At 38.3% G+C, this 19,550-nt stretch overlaps 1 protein-coding gene across 1 annotated transcript in view; it reads left to right on the forward strand.

The window, feature by feature from the left end:
• Nucleotides 1-17,893, forward strand: part of LOC106924763 (scavenger receptor cysteine-rich type 1 protein M130-like) — a 29,634-nt gene extending 11,741 nt beyond the window's left edge. Inside the window, exons 11-24 of the mRNA XM_088001049.1 lie at nt 3,637-3,813; nt 6,172-6,486; nt 6,562-6,843; nt 7,223-7,537; nt 7,618-7,917; nt 8,098-8,427; nt 8,500-8,582; nt 8,675-8,772; nt 13,018-13,141; nt 15,846-16,278; nt 16,354-16,653; nt 16,834-17,163; nt 17,236-17,318; nt 17,411-17,893. Of these exons, the coding sequence (XP_087857175.1) occupies nt 3,637-3,813; nt 6,172-6,486; nt 6,562-6,843; nt 7,223-7,537; nt 7,618-7,917; nt 8,098-8,427; nt 8,500-8,582; nt 8,675-8,772; nt 13,018-13,141; nt 15,846-16,278; nt 16,354-16,653; nt 16,834-17,163; nt 17,236-17,318; nt 17,411-17,509 (3,269 nt within the window). The 3' untranslated portion in view covers nt 17,510-17,893. The remainder of the gene's footprint in view (nt 1-3,636; nt 3,814-6,171; nt 6,487-6,561; nt 6,844-7,222; nt 7,538-7,617; nt 7,918-8,097; nt 8,428-8,499; nt 8,583-8,674; nt 8,773-13,017; nt 13,142-15,845; nt 16,279-16,353; nt 16,654-16,833; nt 17,164-17,235; nt 17,319-17,410) is intronic.
• The last annotated feature ends 1,657 nt before the right edge of the window (nt 17,894-19,550 follow it).

Genomic DNA, 19,550 nt, shown 5'->3' on the forward strand with positions numbered 1-19,550 from the left:
CTGCATCTGTTGGCGTTTTGCTGAGTGACAAATTTCTGGAGATTAAAGTGTGGAAGAAACATTTGTCTGAGGAACAAAAATATATAAACTTTTTGAAACTTTAAAAAAAAATGTTTGTTTTTAACAGTACTTGTAGAAATCACCATTGCTTTCTCTTTAAGTTTCTCTTACAGAGGTTCAGGTCTTTTGCAAAGTATGACACTCAATTTTAGCAGTGTTTTTATCTATTATTATATGTTGCAGAACAACAGATGGTAGTAATAGAGCCTTTCTAAAACCTGCTGACATTTATTTCCTGGTTTTCAGGGCTGCAAGGTGATGAAATCTACAACTACAGAGGTAAAGGGATTCATTTTGGCAGACACAAAAAAGTCACTGAAGTCATATTACATGATCTACATGATGTAAAAAATTATTTCAGGTAAAATACTGGCAGCTGTGGTTAAATTCTGGGCGCCACAGCTGCTGGTATTTTACTGTAAATAAGAGACTTTTTTTACACTTTATCAGTTAATGTATGTAATCCAGTATCAATTTTATTAGCTTTATTCAACAGAGTTGAATTGTTTCCCCTCTTTTTTGTGAAATGCCAACCTAAATATCTGCCTTCCTAATGAAGCCCATGAACCGTATTAATTCTTCACACTCCATTACAGAACTCTGTTGTTCTTCTGAGGGACATCAGTGCAACATTTAAAGGGGGAGATGATGGATTTATTTAGACTTACTAACATATTCTCTGTTCAGAATCCGAATCTGAGTTTTATTGCTGTTCTTCAGACTCTATGCTGGTCACGGAATGAGCATAACAAACACTTTGATGATATGGAGAGTGTTGTAGAGCTGCACACTATATCAAAATTCATTTGTCTTTGAGGTCATAAATGACAGCTTGTACTTTATTCTTTGGCGGTGGGATAGATTTTCCATACTCTTGATGCCCACATTTAATATTGTTTTGTTTTGGGGGTTTTTGCTACTAAGATACTAAAGCTCACAGAGAGTGGTCAGGATCGATTGATGATGTGGAAAAAATGAAAAAAAAAAAAACAGTTAAGAAAACATGTTTTCCTATCAGTGCTGACAAGGAGCAGAGGAAATGATCAAAAAAGACTGATAAGTGCTTAAGCATTGCCGTGTTTAACATTATTTTTCACATAAATTTGTAATTGTTTTTGTCTTTCAGGATCTCAGTGTGAAATGGCCAAAGCTGACATTGTGATGCTAGTGGATGGTTCTTTGAGTATTGGAAATTTTAACTTTCAACGGATGAAATCATTTCTATCTGAGATGGTTCAAAACTTCCCCATCGGTCCCAACACAGTCCAGATAGGTAATACTTAATTTTCATTTAAACAAAGGTGATGAGCTAGTTTAATGTACACAATATGAAATTATTTGTTAATATCATTGTTGTTAGAGATTTTTTGGTATTATCATTTTGTTATTACTTTAGTTCATATTCAGTCTAATGTTAATCAATAGTTAATCAACATTCAGTATTATTGTGATTTTCAGTTTAAAGTGTTCTCTTCCTTCTGTGCGTATAAACTGACCTGGAGGTCACATCTGCCTGTTCGTCTTCATGTGAAACGGTTAACTGTGAGTCTCCCAGATCTTAAATTACTTTCCACAGGTGCCTCCTTATCAACCGGAATTCTCCCTACCTTAGAAACTACCTGTGTGCAGTGATATATTGTCTCTGCTGTCTATCCTCCTTTATTTTGCTTGATAAAAAAAGACAAGCTGTAACCAAAGGTCTTCAGAATGCTCAGTGAACGGCTCGGAGGAGCAGTTTGCTGAATCTTCTCCTTTTGCAAAAGCTTGGTCATAAAATTCATATGCGTTGTCTGTGGTTCTTTTAATGAAGGTTCGAAAGGAAAAATACCCATCAATTGTCAAAACATATTCTTGCTCTAAGTTCCTGTTTGATTTGATCCATTCATGTGTTTTCTGTAGGTTTGACTCAGTACAGTACAGACCCTAAAGCTGAGTGGCACCTGAACAGCCACAGCAAAAAGCAGTCCCTGCTGCAGGCCGTTGACCAGATATGACAAATAGCTGGAGGCACAAACACAGGTCAGTATGTTATTTTGTCCACATGTCTCACCATGAGGAGCTCTGGGACTTCAGGATCTGAATGGTTCACAACTCAAAACTAGAACTTTTCACATTTTGAAGAGTTCTAGAGCAACTTCTCCCTGTTAAGAGAATAAAATTATTAACTTCTGGCTTATTATATTCTCTTATGTTCCCGGATTCAATGATTCCATGCGTGGAAACAAAAGCCACACAGAGATGACAGCGTCACGATAATCAGCATTTATTCAAGACAGATGCATACCATCACCAGAAAAGCACATCACAAAACATCAGAAACCTCAGAGCACAAACACATGAATTTACCTGAGAAAAGGAAAAAGACAAAAGATGGAAACGACAGACAGCAAAGACGTATTTGGAAAATTGCAAGCGCAAATCTGATGAGTTACTCTGTGTGGAAAGTTTTATCTTCTTTTCTTTAATTTATTCAAATAAGGCATATCTTTGCTCATCCAACCAGGACCTGTCTCTGACCCTCTCTCTAAAGTTAGAAACTCCCTGCAATTTGTTCACAAGATCAAACACCAGTTGTCTAAATAAGTGAAAACAGTCCTGAAGTCCTGCTGCTTCATGGCTTTCACAGATCAGTGTGAAAAGCTGGAACTTCCTACTGATTGCTACTGAGGGCAGATCAAAGATCTTGGCAAACAATCTGCCTTAACTACAAGTAAAATAAAAGTCAATAGGCCTAAAAAAGTCATAAATTTTAAAACTATAATTATGCTATTTCAATCAAGTCATGTTAAATTTTAAAACTAGCTTATTTTAAATATATTTTCTTAACATCCCTCAGTTAGTTTAGCTGGAGCAATATTAGACGGAAGAAGATGTTGCTTAATATAGAAACCAGCAGAGCCACAGGTTACCATGGAGATTTCTCTTTTGAGCAGCAGGAGTAGACCACAGCATCACTCTTTTCATTGGCAGACTGAAGCAAAGATAAAAAATTCAGCAACAAATAAGTTCTTACAAAAATACAAAATACACACCAAACATTATTGGACCAGAACTAGATACACATTTTTATGTCTCTACACTTTTGATACTTTCAGTAAGAAACTGTCAACATGAAAGTAGTTTAAATCCAAAAGTTTTGGACTTTTCCCTGAGTCCATATTCTTACAAATAATCTTAGCTGGGCATTCTGTAGATGAAATTTATAAAAATATCATCAGATTTAAAATGTGATTATTTATGGTTTTTTTTGTTTTGTTTTATTTTGCAGGCATGTAAAACCCATTCCTAAAACATTTCTTTCTTCTTCACAACATGCAGGACGAGCTCTAGGTTTCATTCTTCATCACAGCTTTAAACCTGGGGTGGGAATGCGTCCAGACTCAAAAAAAATTGCTGTTCTGATCACTGATGGAGAATCTCAGGATGAAGTAGGAATCCCAGCAAAGAATCTGAAAGACACTGGGGTTGAGGTCTTTGTTATTGGTAACATTCCTCTTCTGTGTGGATGATACAGTTTAATTGTAGAGCAAGTTTTCCTTCTTAGATCACTGCTGTAGTAGTACATGTTCGTTTCAGGTGTGGGCAATGCTTTTAGCAATTCGAGGGCCATTAATGAACTGAGGACCATCGCTTCTGAAGATATCAACAGTCATTTTTACTTTTTTTCAAATTTCCAATCCCTCCATGATGCCTCCAGTATCTCCACCAGCATCTGTCATGCTGCTACTGAGCTGAAACAACTTCCCAGTTACTGTGAGTATGTTTATAAAATGTCCTGTTTATTTAAGAGCCATAAAAGACAGGAAATAATAAATAAATAAACATCTCAATCTGAATTTGAGTTGATTTTAAAAGCAAATGCATCATCAGAAAAATAACTTATGACAGAAAAACAGCCAATTTGCATCTGATTATGAATAAAAAGCAAATGTTTACATGTAAACTAATCTGCCTTTTTCTCCACTTATCCAAAAGTTTCACACAATCTTTGATCCCTCAAACTGAGTGGACGGTGAACTTGGCAAAAGACCAAAAAATACTTTATTCTGTTTTTTAAAAATAATTATTAGCACTAATAATAACTGTAACAACATGTAGGTGACAATCAGTGTGTACGTAAATTATATGAACTTAAATCGACGCAGCAAGAGGATGATGCCAAAAGCTTAGAATCTGATTCAATTACTTTTTACCACAATTTCTTACATGTGCTTAACTCAGAAGGTCTTTTACGCAGGAACACAGCATGAGTTTTGTGTTTCCGCATGTTAGAGCCATAAATAAGAAATATTGAAATTATTTGTACAAGGTTTTGTCTTTTAATTTTTGTCATATAGTAAAGAAGGTTAATATTGGTTCAGGCCAGTTTTATTGTGAAACTTAGTTTTATTTTGAAAAGCTTACTGCCTGTTGAGCCTTATACTACAGAAGAAAAAACCCTGTGCAGAAGGATTGCATAGACATGAAGCAATACATTTTTTGACAGTGCATGCATGATTTTGTATTGTGATTTTTGTATTTGCATTTTTCATAGATAAAGATTTTTTCTTAAATTCATTTTTTTTTTCAGATGTTCTTTACTTTTTCTAGAGGGTCTGTGGAATGACACAGATAGTGGATCTGTTGCTATAACACTGCATAAACATTTGAAGAGGTGGATTATTTTCTGTCTACTAACAACTTTGACTCCACTGAAAAAAATACTATGCCTGAGAATTATGGTACAGTTGAAAACTTTAAGTGAAAAACACATAGCTGAGATTAGATCGCACTAGGGGTGTGGTTTGTGAGCATAATGTTAACAGAACAAGTACACTGAGATTCACAGTTGTTTTTATTTGTCCTCTGAGTACAAAATATCTGATGAAATTCAAATGTTGCTTTATTAAGCAGCTGAATAAGCATTCTTGAGAAATATTCAGTTTCAGGATTTGCCCTACATTTCTCCATTGCTCCACAGATGTGATATTTCTGAACTAATAAATCAAAAGTTTTCAAATGTTTTCACTGATGGAGAATCTGAGGCTGTGATGCCTGCTGCCAAAAACCCAGATAATGCTGTGATAGAGATATACGTTATTGGTGACTGGCTTTTTCTGGATTCATTCAGTTTAAATAATCAGAGTACAACACTTCAAAATCACAGTTGCTTGGATAAGTAAAGTTGCCAAGATGGAGCGCAATGTGATTGGTGACTATTTGTTTTCAGACAGATGATTAGTTTGAGACACACATTAGAATCAGAGTTGTCTACAGAAGTTTTAGTTTAGTTCACTTCTCCACCAAGCTGTTTTATCTGTTTGTGCATCGGTACAATAATGATACTTTGTTTTTAGGTGTGGGACAATATTTTAGTGACAATGACATGAAGGTCATTGCTTCTTGACATGTTATATGCATAACTTCAGATATTGAATCCCTTCACAAATTAGCTGAGATTTAGTATGTATGTGTATATTAATGTATACAATATAGTTATAGCTTTTAAAGAAAAAGGATAAATGAATTTCTGGATTGCACCTCCATCCAGTTGATGGCAGTAATACACCAAGCCTGTAAAGTGCCAGAAAACACCATAGAAGAAGAAGTTAATGAGGCAGTTTTGCCATTTAATTCAGGCATGTAAGACAAGGGGCACATGTAAAAGCTGCAGGACTCTGACCCTCAAACTGCTCTAAACCCTGACCTATAAAACATTCAGGTAGAAAAAAAAAGCTTCTGAAATTAACTGCACTTCAAATATGCGAAGATGACAATGATGTGTGACAAAGATTTACCCTCAAATATTGATTCTGTTTTCGTAAGAATATGGAGCAAAGTCCAACAGACTAGCACAGTCTAGTCCAGTCATATTTGAATGAATAAATCAAAATCGTATATAAATATATACAAATAAATGATAAAATGAAGGTCTCAATGAATGTCTGACTTCAGCATGTCCAGTAGTGCAACAGTGACAAACAAGGGTAACATTCAACAAAGTTGTGAAACAATAAATAGGAGCTGTGTTTTTTTTTCCCCAATACATTCACTGGATGCTGTACTAAGATTTTATTTCTATGTGTGTGTGTGTGTGTGTGTGTGTGTGCTTGCATGTGTGTGTGTGTTCAGACTCTGTCAGGTTGGTGAATGGTACCAGTCTGTGTTCAGGCGGACTGGAGGTGAAAACCTCCCAGTTCAACCAGATCTGGTCTACAGTCTGTGAAGCTGACTTTGACCAGCAGGATGCAGAGGTGGTCTGCAGGGAGATTGGCTGTGGACCTCCTTCAGTCCTGCAGGGGGCGCTCTATGGAGAAGTGGAAGCTCCAACATGGACAGCAGAGTTCCAGTGTGGAGGAACTGAATCCTCCCTCCTGGACTGTAGAAGATCAGGCTCTGTTAGAAACACCTGCTCACCTAACAAAGCCGTCAGACTCACCTGCTCAGGTAGAAAAGGGGCGGAGTTATTCCCGTTCTGATCAAACTGTAACTATCATTTACTGATGACTGATTTGTGTTCAGAACCCATCAGGTTGGTGGGAGGAGCCAGTCGCTGTGAAGGAACACTGGAGCTGAAACGAACAGAGTGGAGACCAGTTAAAGGTCCAGACTGGTTCTTGATGGAAGCAGCTGTCGTCTGTGGTCAGATGAAATGTGGTTCTGCTGTTTCTGTTCAAACACGTGAGAATTCGTCAGTCAGCTCCGTGTGGTGGATCAGTTCTGACTGTGTTCGGCCTGGATATCCTCTGACAGAGTGCGCATCAGCAGATGTATCTTCCTCCATCCTGGATGTTACATGTTTAGGTAAATCTGAGTAACTTTTAAATCAAATTAATTATTATTAACAGGTACTTATTGACCCAGAACCAGTAAAAGACGTTACTGTTTCACTTGTTTTTGCCCAACTCTGTTTCAACATCATCTGCAAGGTTGGGAAATGTTACAAAGAGAAAACAGGAGTATTATTTCCTCCAGTGATATCTGTGAACCTAAATCTTGTCAAATGATCAATCCTACATGGATTTAGACATCTCTCCTAAATTTGATTTAAAGTTTAATGCAGCAGAAAGACATGAAGAACTCCTGCCAGAGAGAACTGGATTTGCACACCTTGTAAGATGTTGAATATCAGAGCATTACACTAATATTAAGGATTAATTTCTCCCACCTCTCCTCTGTTCAGACTCTGTCAGGTTGGTGAATGGTACCAGTCTGTGTTCAGGCGGACTGGAGGTGAAAACCTCCCAGTTCAACCAGATCTGGTCTACAGTCTGTGAAGCTGACTTTGACCAGCAGGATGCAGAGGTGGTCTGCAGGGAAATTGGCTGTGGACCTCCTTCAGTCCTGCAGGGGGCGCTCTATGGAGAAGAGGAAGCTCCAACATGGACAGCAGAGTTCCAGTGTGGAGGAACTGAATCCTCCCTCCTGGACTGTAGAAGATCAGGCTCTGTTAGAAACACCTGCTCACCTAACAAAGCCGTCAGACTCACCTGCTCAGGTAGAAAAGGGGCGGAGTTATTCCTGTTCTGATCAAACTGTAACTATCATTTACTGATGACTGATTTGATTTGAGTTCAGAACCCATCAGGTTGGTGGGAGGAGCCAGTCGCTGTGAAGGAACACTGGAGCTGAAGCTCAGAACATGGAGACCAGTGAGCGCCTCAGGTTGGACCATGCAGGAAGCAGCTGCAGCCTGCAGAGAGTTGGACTGTGGTTCAGTCGTTTCCATGGGAACCAGGAATAACTCTTCTGTTAGACAAGTTTGGGAAATTGAGCTCAGCTGTTTGAAATTTGGATATCCACTAAGGCAGTGTGCATTACCATCATTATTGTCTTCATCATCTCAGTCTGGTACTATTCTGGAGCTTGTGTGCACAGGTAGAATCCAACAAAGCTGCTTTTAGTATCAAAGTACTTATAGTTGACATGATCTTCTAATTCTATGATGCTGGTTGTTTCCAGATTTACATTCCTGCCTCAGATTCAAATGTGATGTACCATTGAACTGGGATAAAACCACAGATGAAACTGACGAGCCAATCATTTGTCTCCTTTCAGACCTGCTGGTTCAGCCAATCATTTCGGTGTCCTCCAGTGACGGGGTCACAGGTCCCCTGAAGTCGAGCTCAGCAGGAGTGTTTCAGGGCTCCAGCTTCACCATCAGCTGCTCCATCCAGCCACAGTATCCAGGAGGCTCCTTCCAGCTCTCCTTCAACTCTTCCAACACAACACACAGCTACACCCAGCCAGCCAGAAATCACTCTGCACACTTCCTGTTTCCTGCTGCAGAGCCCGCCCACAGAGGAATCTACAGCTGTGTTTATGACGTCCATGTTTTCTCTCATAACTTCTCCTCCCAGAGCCGTGTGCTGACTCTGAGAGTCTCAGGTAAGCTGACGGAGAGCTGAAGGCAGCTGGGTTTGTTCCTTGTGCTCATGCAGTGACTGAGTGTCTCATCAGATCCAACAGTTTTCATCATCAGACTGGTGGTCCTGCTGCTGAGTCTGCTGATCTTCATCTCTGTGATTTACTGCAGCCATAAGGTAGCGTAGAGGTTTGTTTCTGATTCAGCTGAAGCTTTCAGATTGGGATGATGCTCGAACTCAGCTGGATGTGTGCTTGTATCTTCCTACAGACCACCAGGGGGCAGCAGACTGTCGCACAGAAGAACTTAGATGTTGGAGGAGATGAAGTGAGAGAGGTGGTGGAAGAACAGGTGGAGGCTGCTCTGTAGCGACACCATGTGGTGGAGAATGTGTACTGGAGGAATCAACTGCTTAGAACTGCTGAAACATTCCTGCTGTTACTTTGAGGTTCAATGTCTTTTTTTCTTTATTGGTTCTGTTTTTCCAGATTATTGTCTTTCATTTTCTTATTAATGACTTTGGATGTAATCCTTATAATAATGTTTCAGACTGTATAAATCTCAGGCAGAGTTTTATCCAGCTTTTTGTTTGCTTTTTGTATTTATATAGATAAAGACATTACAAAGTCAGAATGATAGTTTTGTATGGAGATAAATTTGGGCCTCTTCTGTATCTCCTCATCACTGATTTCACACCAGCGTCTCTGACTGGAAAGTCGACAGCTTCATTGCGTGAATAAAATCTGAAGAGAAAACTCATGTCATATATCATATTTCCTTCAGCATATGCACTACAAACATGTGAGGACTGTACCAAGCTATAACTGAAATCAATGTCAATTTCCATTTCCATTTGTATTTGTTTAAACCAAACACACCTGTTCTTCTCTTAGCTGCTTCAAACTGCTGTTAAAAATGTAAAGCCCATTCAGGGAGGACATTCAGCTTTGGAGTAAGGCCACATAAAACTTTACACATAAATATGATGGGGTCTAAGTTTTCCCCTGAGACGGAATCAAAATATAAAGCAATCAACATGAGCTTGTGATACTGCTGAGAGCATGTTTGAAGAATCTCTAAAAAGTAAAAAGGTAGATTTATTGAAGCTCTTTCTAGATATTTCTTTTAAAAAATTGCTTAATTATGTAATACCGTCATCAAAAACATTCCTAATATGTCAGTCAATGAAGAGACATTACAACTGAATATCATCTGTATAAATGTGGTGTAAAATGTTGCAACAAATGCTTTTCATCAGTTACCATAAGTACAACTTGAATAGATGTGTCCCCAGAACAGAGCCCTGAGGAACCCCGTGTCAGATCAGTGTAAAACATAAGGCTGCAAAAATGGCCAGAAACAGAAGAACATCTTTTTTTTTTGTCTATATCTGTGGTTTTACCAGTAAGCTCTGGCTCCAAGAAATCACTTATCAGAATAGAGATAAAGAGACAAAACAGGAAGAAACAACCCAGAACTTAATGATATACTAAGAGAGGACAACTCGAACAGGCAAAACGACAGAGACGAACATTTACCCGGACATGGCTCACCGGCTGGTGGTTTTGCTCCTGCTGCTTCTCTGGTGCTCAGGTAGGACAGAACAATATTAATGTCAAAATGCAAAATAAAACAATCAATTCAATTAGGATTTGTTCATTTATAAAGAGAATCATGGTTTAAAACTTTTTCTTTATTTATTTTTGAAGGAGTTTTTTTTACTATTATTGTCTAAAATATTGTATATCTGCTTACTTGATTGAGGCTGTTTTGCTAAAAGATCAATTGATATTTTTTGCTCCTAGACAACAGAAATAAACTGATGACATCAAGGCACTGAGTTCTTGAAGTGTCTCAATTCTGATGAGTTAAAACTAATTCGGACAACATTACTAAGAAACAAAGCTTGAACTGAATAGTTATATGTAATTCAGCTCAGTTTAATAATAAAAAAATGTTTCAGATCTTCTCAGCAGAACACACAGAATGGGTGAAGATGCATAATTTTAATGTAGTTTTATTTTATTTATTTTGTGTTCTTTTACGTCCATAGAGCTGCAGGCTGAAGGAAACTACAGCCCAGCAGGTAATCAGATCCTGTTCAATCAACTTGTCTGTTCATATTGCACCAAAAATACATCAATACATGTTTAAGTTTTGAAAAACACATTTATGTCCAACTAAAAGCAATCTGATTTACATTAATAATATTTGTAATTATGGTAAATTTTTATTGGAACAGCCTAATACAATGTGACCTCAATTATAACAGAGCAACATGCATAGAGATGGACCTGGATTTAAACTGTGTGAGGAAACCAGATGAACACATTAAATATTAATTTTGAAGCAATCCCCCATTACTATGAGGCAACACCGGAAGGCGAAAAAAGATAACTTCAATTTTTTCCATCACATCAACTTATTAGGTGCTACAATGGATTGAAAGAGTGATTTCTAAGTTTATCAGTGTTATTACCATAGCACTATAATCTCCCTTGAAAAAATTTGACAGCATCCCAGCATCCCTTGGTAATTAAACTTTAGGTTTAGAGATTGAAAAATTGAAATACAAACAGAAAACCTGTGATAGTTTTGTGACTGTGAATGCAAAAAAATACAAAAGTGTTGCTTTAAAAATAGACTGGAAATTCCAAAACACATCAATGGTTTATTTCTTTAGGAAATTATTAGAAAATGAATATAATCAAGATGCATTTTTTTTTTATTTCATTTGCCGTTATTGCTTAAATGTTAATGGCTCTTTCTTATTCCTGCACAACGTGGCGGGTGCAGCTTGGGAGGTTTCCGACTCGTCTGAGCTCAATATTTTGGGTGAAGTATGTTGTTGGCTTGACCAGATGTTGGGTAGGAAGCTTCATAGATGTTTCCATAGCAGTGGATTATTGCGCTGATTATTGTGTTCATAAGACTGATGCTCGTTTATGGCATTACATGTTAGCTCTCTCTTAGTGGATCACAGTTCTTGGACAATTCATCTAATTATGCTTCTCACTCTGATGACATAAAGAAGCATTAGAAAAATAAGCACATGAACATGTTCTTAAACTTGGTGGTGAATTGCACAACTTCTTACATAAATCTCATTATTTGTCTCTTCTTAACTTTTCAGGAGCTTCATGTGAAACGACGAAAGCTGACATTGTGATGTTAATCGACCAGTCTGGAAGTATTTACACTGAAGACTTTGAACATATGAGATTGTTTATATCTGAACTAGTTCAAAACGTCCACATTGGCCCCAACAGTTTCCAGATTGGTATTACTTTTATTTTCACTTGCAAGAGTCGTATATACAGTTGAAAATAGATATTTACATACGCTATATAAAGACACAAGCACATTTTTTTCTACCTAAATTTTCTTGTTTTAGCTTAGTTAGAACTACCTAAGTTAATTCTATTTTTACTAAATGCCAGAAAATTTGACAGGGACGTTTTTTAGAAATGTTTTTGCAACTTTCCTCGAATTCAAAAGTTTACATATGTTTGCTCAGTATCTGGGAGAACTGTCCTTTAAATTGTAAACGAGAAAAGCTCAGTCTGACTTAACTTCAGACTGTGAGACTGTTTTTATTTGGTAAATATCTGGTTTCAACTGCATCATAACGCTGTTATTTGTTAGAGATAGTAATAAAAAATTTTTTATATAAATTTAGAAAATATAGCAACATTGAAATAGACAGATTGTAATGTTTTATTCTACTTGTCCAACACATTAGAGGTAAATTTATGAAGAATAAAACAATAACCTATGATTTTCCATTTGAATCAATGACTGTGTGCTTTTTGTAGGTCTGACCAAGTTCAGTGACGAAGCAGAAACTGAGTGGAATTTGAACACACACAGAACCAAAGAGTCCCTGCTGACGGCTATTAAAAAAATACGACAGAATGGTGGAGAAACAAACACAGGTCAGCACCTTATTGTTATGAAAGCAGATTCTCACCATGAGGAGATGAGGCGTTTCAGGCTATTGTGTAAAAGATTTAACAGGCATGAAATCTTTTAAATTGTGGCTGAACAATAGAGCTCCAAGAAGGACAGTTTTTATTTAAGCCTCACTTTAATGTTAGCTTAGATGAATAAACTTCATTAAATCAAAAGTGTACACGAGGTTTTACTGCTGTGTCCGTTATGCTAACGAAAGACTTTCTGTTGAATTGCGTGACGAGTATAACTTAACCTGTCTGTCACTAGAGGACCCAAATTTGGGTCCTCTAGTGACAGGGGTGTCAAACTCCAGTCCTCAAGGGCCTCTGTCCTGCAACTTTTAGATGTGCCTCTGCTGCACCACACCTGAAAAGAATAATTAGGTCATTAGCAAGGCTCAGGAGAACCGATCTACACAGGGAGGAGGTAATTAAGCCATTTCATTCCACTGTTTTTTACCTGTGGCACATCTAAACACTGCAGGACAGCAGCCCTTGAGGACTGGAGTTTGACACCCCTGTCATTGTGAATGACAACCTGAGACCAACAGCTCCTAGCCTTAAACGTGAATTTTAGCCTTTAGATTTATTTTATTTTATTTTATTTTTTTTGCACCATGCAGGAAAAGCTCTGGATCATGTTCTTCGACACGACTTTAGTTTGGCTGTGGGGAGGCGTGCCGACTCTAAAAAAACTGTTGTTCTGATCACTGATGGACAATCTGCGGACTATGTAGAAATCCCTGCAAAGAACCTGAAAGACTCAGGGATAGAGATATACGTCGTTGGTAACTGACTATTTCTGAGCAAATTGATTCTTTTTTATTAGTTTGAGAGCCATATGTCAGTATCAGAGTTGGCTATAGGAATTAAAGTTCTCATCCACCAAGCTGTTTTCTTTGTTTATGGATCAGTACAGTAATAATATTTCTTTTCTTAGGTGTGGGCCAAGATGTTGATTACAATGAATTGAGGATCATTGCTTCTGGAGGTGATGGGACATATATGTACACCACTTCAGATTTTAAATCCCTCCACGACATTACAAAGAAACTCATCCTCTCCCTGTGTCACAGTGCTCCCAGCACCAGCACACACTTACCAAAAGGTGAATAATTGAAGCATGGCGTGGTTGTTAAAGCTAATCAAACATTAGGTATAAATTTATCATGCCTTTGGTGTGTGACAAAAAATTTTTAACATCCTTCATCGCTAAACTCTGTGAGAAGTTGTCATTTAAATAATTCTAATTATCTTTCTCTGTGATGACTTTCTGATGAATTATCTTTTGCAGTATTGCTCCAGAGTTTCAGAGATTTTATTTAGATTTTGGGTGATTTTTACTTAGTTTTGGTTTAGGAAAAGACCATTTGTTGTTAAGTCTTTAAACTCTGTCACATCAAATATATATTTATAAACAGACACATATATATGTGTGTGTGTGTGTGTGACATGTCCCTCTGCTTTACTTTTTCAGGAGCTCCATGTGAAACAGCTAAAGCTGACATTGTGATGTTAGTAGACGGGTCTTCTAGTGTAAGCCCTGGAGGCTTTCAACATATGAAATCATTTATATCTGAACTACTTCAAACCATGCATATTGGTCCCAACAGTTTTCAGATTGGTATTACTTTTATTTTCATCTACAAGCGTTGTGTCATGATGCTGTTCTAAGGAATAATAATAAAAAAAACTCATGAATTCAGAAAGCATAGAAACATTTTGATACATTAGTATCTGTTCAAAAAGACAGATACTAATGTTTTATTCCAATTGACCCAACACATAAGTGGCAAGTTTATGAGGAATAAAAATAGCAACGTTTCATTTTCTATTTTGACTGATTATGTGCTTTTTTAGGTCTGACTCAGTTCAGTACCGAACCAAAGACTGAGTGGAATTTGAACACATACAGAACCAAAGAGTCCCTGCTGAAGGATATTAACAATATAAAACAGTTGCATGGAGGCACAATGACAGGTAAGTGTATTATTGTTATCAAAGCAGACCATGAAGTGCTGAGGCTTTCAGGTTCTGTTCAGTGACAAATCTGAACATTTAAGAAAAAAAAAGTTAAACTATGCCATTTCAGCCACTGTATGAAATCTAACCGTTTCCTCCCATAGATAATGGATTACTAGGAGAAACAAAGTGTTCAGTGACGTAATAAGCATAGATGACAGAAATTCTCTGTTTGCTATAGTGATTTTCCTATAGCAAACAGGGGGAAGTGTTCTCAGGAATACCTGTTTTCATGAGACAGACAGACAATAATCCAAGGAGTCTGTAGCTCTGAGTCTTTAAAAGGACTTTTAATAATTTTTTTTTGTTGTAACTTACAGGAAAAGCTCTGGAACACATTCTGAATCACAGCTTTAAACCCACGGCGGGGATGCGTCCTGACTCTAAGAAAGTGGCAATTCTGATCACTGATGGAGAATCTCAGGATGATGTTCAACTTCCTGCCAAAAACCTGAAGGACACTGGGATAGAGATATACATTATTGGTGACTGGCTTTTTCTGGATTGATTGAGTTCAAATCAGCAGAGTACAACATGAGCATCAAAAGTTGCTTCGATAAGTTGGATAAGTAAAGTTGCTAAGATGGATCGCAATGTGATTGGTGACTTTTTGTTTTCAGACTAAGAGACACATCAGTATCAGAGTTGTCTACAGAAATTAAAGTTTAGTCCTCTTGTCCACCAAGCTGTTTTGTGGCTAATGTATCAGTAAAGTGATGACATTGTTTTTTAGGTGTGGGCCAAGCTGTTGATTACACTGAAATGGGGATCATTGCTTCTGGAGGTGCTGGAACATATGTGTACACCACTTCAGATTTTGGATCTCTCCACAGCATTAGAAACAACCTGAGCCACAGCCTGTGTCACAGTGCTCCCAGCACAGGTAGGCATCATCTGCATACACTTAGCAACAGGTGGATATTTGAAGCTCGACATGGACTTTGAGTCTGACTCATTTTAGGATTGATAACTCTCTAAAGCAGTGGACTTAAATTCCAGCCCTCAAAGGTTGGCATCCTTCAGATTCTAGAAGTATCTCTGCTTCAGCAAACCGGGTTTCAATATTAGCTCGTTAGCAGAGCTCTGTAGAGCTTGACTGCATGTTAAGCTCTACAGATGGCAGTTTTGCCATTTAATTCAAGCATGTTAGACAAAGGACACATGAAAACGCTCCAGGACTCTGACCCTCAAGCTGCTCTAGACCCTGACCTATAAAACATTCAGGAAGAAATAAAGCTTCTGAAATCAACTCCACTTCCAGTATCCTAAGATGACCATAATGTCATCTTAGCATATTTCAGAGTCAAATTTCCCCTGAAATATTGACTCTGTTTTCATAAGAACATGGAGCAAAATCCAGCAAACTAGCACAGTCTATCATATTTTTAAAAAAATATTATAAAGTGAAGGACTCAATGAATGTCTGACTTCAGCATGTCAGGTAATGGAACAATAAAAAACAATAGGATAACATTCAACAAAGTTTTGAAACAAAAAATAGGAAATGTGTTTTTTTTTTTTTTTCTCCAATACATGCATTCACTGGATGCCGTACTGAAGATTTATTTCTATGTGCGTGTTCAGACTCTGTCAGGTTGGTGAATGGTACCAGTCTGTGTTCAGGCCGACTGGAGGTGAAAACCTCCCAGTTCAACCAGATCTGGTCTACAGTCTGTGAAGCTGACTTTGACCAGCAGGATGCAGAGGTGGTCTGCAGGGAGATTGGCTGTGGACCTCCTTCAGTCCTGCAGGGGGCGCTCTATGGAGAAGTGGAAGCTCCAACATGGACAGCAGAGTTCCAGTGTGGAGGAACTGAATCCTCCCTCCTGGACTGTAGAAGATCAGGCTCTGTTAGAAACACCTGCTCACCTAACAAAGCCGTCAGACTCACCTGTTCAGGTAGAAAAGGGGTGGAGTTATTACTGTTCTGATCAAACTGTAAGTATCATTTACTGATGACTGATTTGTGTTCAGAACCCATCAGGTTGGTGGGAGGAGCCAGTCACTGTGAAGGAACACTGGAGCTGAAGCTCAGAACATGGAGACCAGTGAGCGCCTCAGGTTGGACCATGCAGGAAGCAGCTGCAGCCTGCAGAGAGTTGGACTGTGGTTCAGTCGTTTCCATGGGAACCAGGAATAACTCTTCAGTTAGACAAGTGTGGGAAATTGAGCTCAGCTGTTTGAAATCTGGATATCCACTAAGGCAGTGTGCATCATCATCATTATTGTCTTCATCATCTCAGTCTGGTACTATTCTGGAGCTTGTTTGCACAGGTAGAATCCAACAAAGCTGCTTTTAGTATCAAAGTACTTAGAGTTGACATGATCTTCTAATTCTATGATGCTGGTTGTTTCCAGATTTACATTCCTGCCTCAGATTCAAATGTGATGCAGCATTGAACTGGGCTGAAACCACAGATAAAACTGACGAGCCAATCATTTGTCTCCTTTCAGACCTGCTGGTTCAGCCAATCATTTCGGTGTCGTCCAGTGACGGGGTCACAGGCGCCCTGCAGTCGAGCTCAGCAGGAGTGTTTCAGGGCTCCAGCTTCACCATCAGCTGCTCCATCCAGCCACAGTATCCAGGAGGCTCCTTCCAGCTCTCCTTCAACTCTTCCAACACAACACACAGCTACACCCAGCCAGCCAGCAATCACTCTGCACACTTCCTGTTTCCTGCTGCAGAGGCCGATCACAGAGGAAGCTACTGCTGTGTTTATGACATCCACGTTTTCTCTCATAACTTCTCCTCCCAGAGCCGTGTGCTGACTCTGCGAGTCTCAGGTAAGCTGACGGAGAGCTGAAGGCAGCTGGGTTTGTTCCTTGTGCTCATGCAGTGACTGAGTGTCTCATCAGATCCAACAGTTTTCATCATCAGACTGGTGGTCCTGCTGCTGAGTCTGTTGATCTTCATCTCTGTGATTTACTGCAGCCATAAGGTAGCGTAGAGGTTTGTTTCTGATTCAGCTGAAGCTTTCAGATTGGGATGATGCTCGAACTCAGCTGGATGTGTGCTTGTATCTTCCTACAGACCACCAGGGGGCAGCAGACTGTCTCACAGAAGAACTTAGATGTTGGAGGAGATGAAGTGAGAGAGGTGATGGAAGAACAGGAGGAGGCAGCTCTGTAGCGACACCATGTGGTGGAGAATGTGTACTGGAGGAATCAACTGCTTAGACCTGCTGAAACATTCCTGCTGTTACTTTGATGTTCAATGTCTTTTTTTCTTCACTGGTTCTGTTTTTCCAGACTACTGTCTTTCGTTTTCTTATTAATGACTTTTAATATAATCCTTATAATATGGTTTCAGACTATTTAGATTTATGTAAATCTCAGATTATCCAAAGACTTTATGATTAGCAGTGTAGCTGTGAGTTTGCTTTTGTGTTATGTGATAAGAACATTCAGTCAGAATGATGATGAGTATGGAGCTATGTTGGGGTCATATGTTCAAAAGAATACGAAACTGAAAAAAATGAAACTGGAAAAAAATTAAACTTGATCTGAAAAAGTAGTTTTGAACTTTTTTTTTTACTTTCACATCCTTTTCAGTTTCAAATCTTTTTTTTTTCTTCACTTCCAATTTTTTTTTATTTTCAACAAACATCATGGCCTCAACTTAGCTCTACAATTTGCATCAGGTCATATATAAAGATTAAAAACAGTGTCTTTTTGGATGTTAATTCTGTTTTGAACTTTGTCTTTCAGGTAAAACAACATTGAAGCTTAACTGAAACATTTTATTTGAGCCACTTTAATATTAAGCCTCTTGTTTTGTTTCTGATAAAGTTTATTTTGTTGTTGAATTGCATTTTTAATGTAATTACAAACCAAATTTAATGTGTAAATCCTTAAAACAAGACACAGCCTCTTTCTATGCCAGCAAAGAAAAATCACATCATGTGTTTTGGCATAAGAGAACCCAAGGAAGAATGAGTTGAATTAAACTAGAACTAGCAGTACCTTCTACAAGAACCTCTACCTTCATTTTCAAGATCAATCCAAATTGCTTTGGAAATAAGAAAAAAAATAATACACTAATCTTTTTTGGCTGGGTTTTCATTCTGAGATTCTGCAGAGAATCCCTCTGCATGAAGACAGATCTGAGCCCAACTCTAAATGTTCATCAGTCAGGAAATCTTGAGTTCTCCAGGTCAAACAGGAATCAGGTGATTTGATTCATTGAGACCTTGATTCCTCATTCAGTTCTACTAAAAAATAAACCTATCAAAAAAATCAACAGTTAACCCAGTAAAAAAAAAAAGGTAATTTCAAAATCAACAACACACTTTTCAAACCACTAACTTCTGCTTTCGACACATGGAACATGTGACAGTGTTTTGACATTTCCAAAGAACACTTTCAACCAACTGGTTGAACATACACATCTGTTGTGCAATAATTTAAGAGCTTCATTTAAAACACAAGTAGGTGTGGTGACACCATCGATACCAAGAAATAGAGTGGAAGGCAAAGAGGAAGTCCACAAGGAACAAGTAAGAAGTCGATGAATTGGTCTTGACGCAGAAAGAACGTGGTTTAAGAAGAAGATATCAGAGGCCCCATGGGTTAAAGAAGAGGACCAACATCATGAAATGAATTCTGATCAGAAACCATTCAATAAACTTTAGAGTGATGCTGAGGGAAGCTGGACAGACAGCTTTACATATAACATTAATCAGAGCTTTAATGTTATAAAGCTCTGACCTTTAAAACACCTCAGGCACAAATGATGCTGCTTGTAATGCACATTCAGACAGAGGGAAACATCTTGATTTATTCTGAAGCCTAAGAAGAAACATTTGCTACAGGAAAGTGATTCATAATCAAGTGTTTTGTTGGGCCTTCTTATAGTTGTCTTCATGAGAAAATTCCCTTGGCGGGATGCTGCAATTATTATCCCACTTGCTGCCACACCGGAGAGTGAATGAAGCTGTCCAGTCTTTACTGCACCTTGAAATTCGTCCAGATTTCAGCAGAGCATCATGGTTTCATGATATTCTGCTCCTCAGAGTGAGAAATAGGCTTCAGTAAAATAACATGAAGCTCCAAATATGTTCCTCATTCTTGCATTTCTCTGAAAAGTGTGGTAGATTCTGACATACCTCTGTTGCCAAATAAAGTCCAGTGTGCAAACACGTGTTTTTACGCCTCTGCTTCGTCGACGTTCG

Source organism: Poecilia mexicana, unplaced genomic scaffold (genome assembly GCF_051168715.1).
Source record: "Poecilia mexicana isolate PSO_F unplaced genomic scaffold, ASM5116871v1 scaffold_19, whole genome shotgun sequence".
NCBI classification, from domain to species: domain Eukaryota; kingdom Metazoa; phylum Chordata; class Actinopteri; order Cyprinodontiformes; family Poeciliidae; genus Poecilia; species Poecilia mexicana.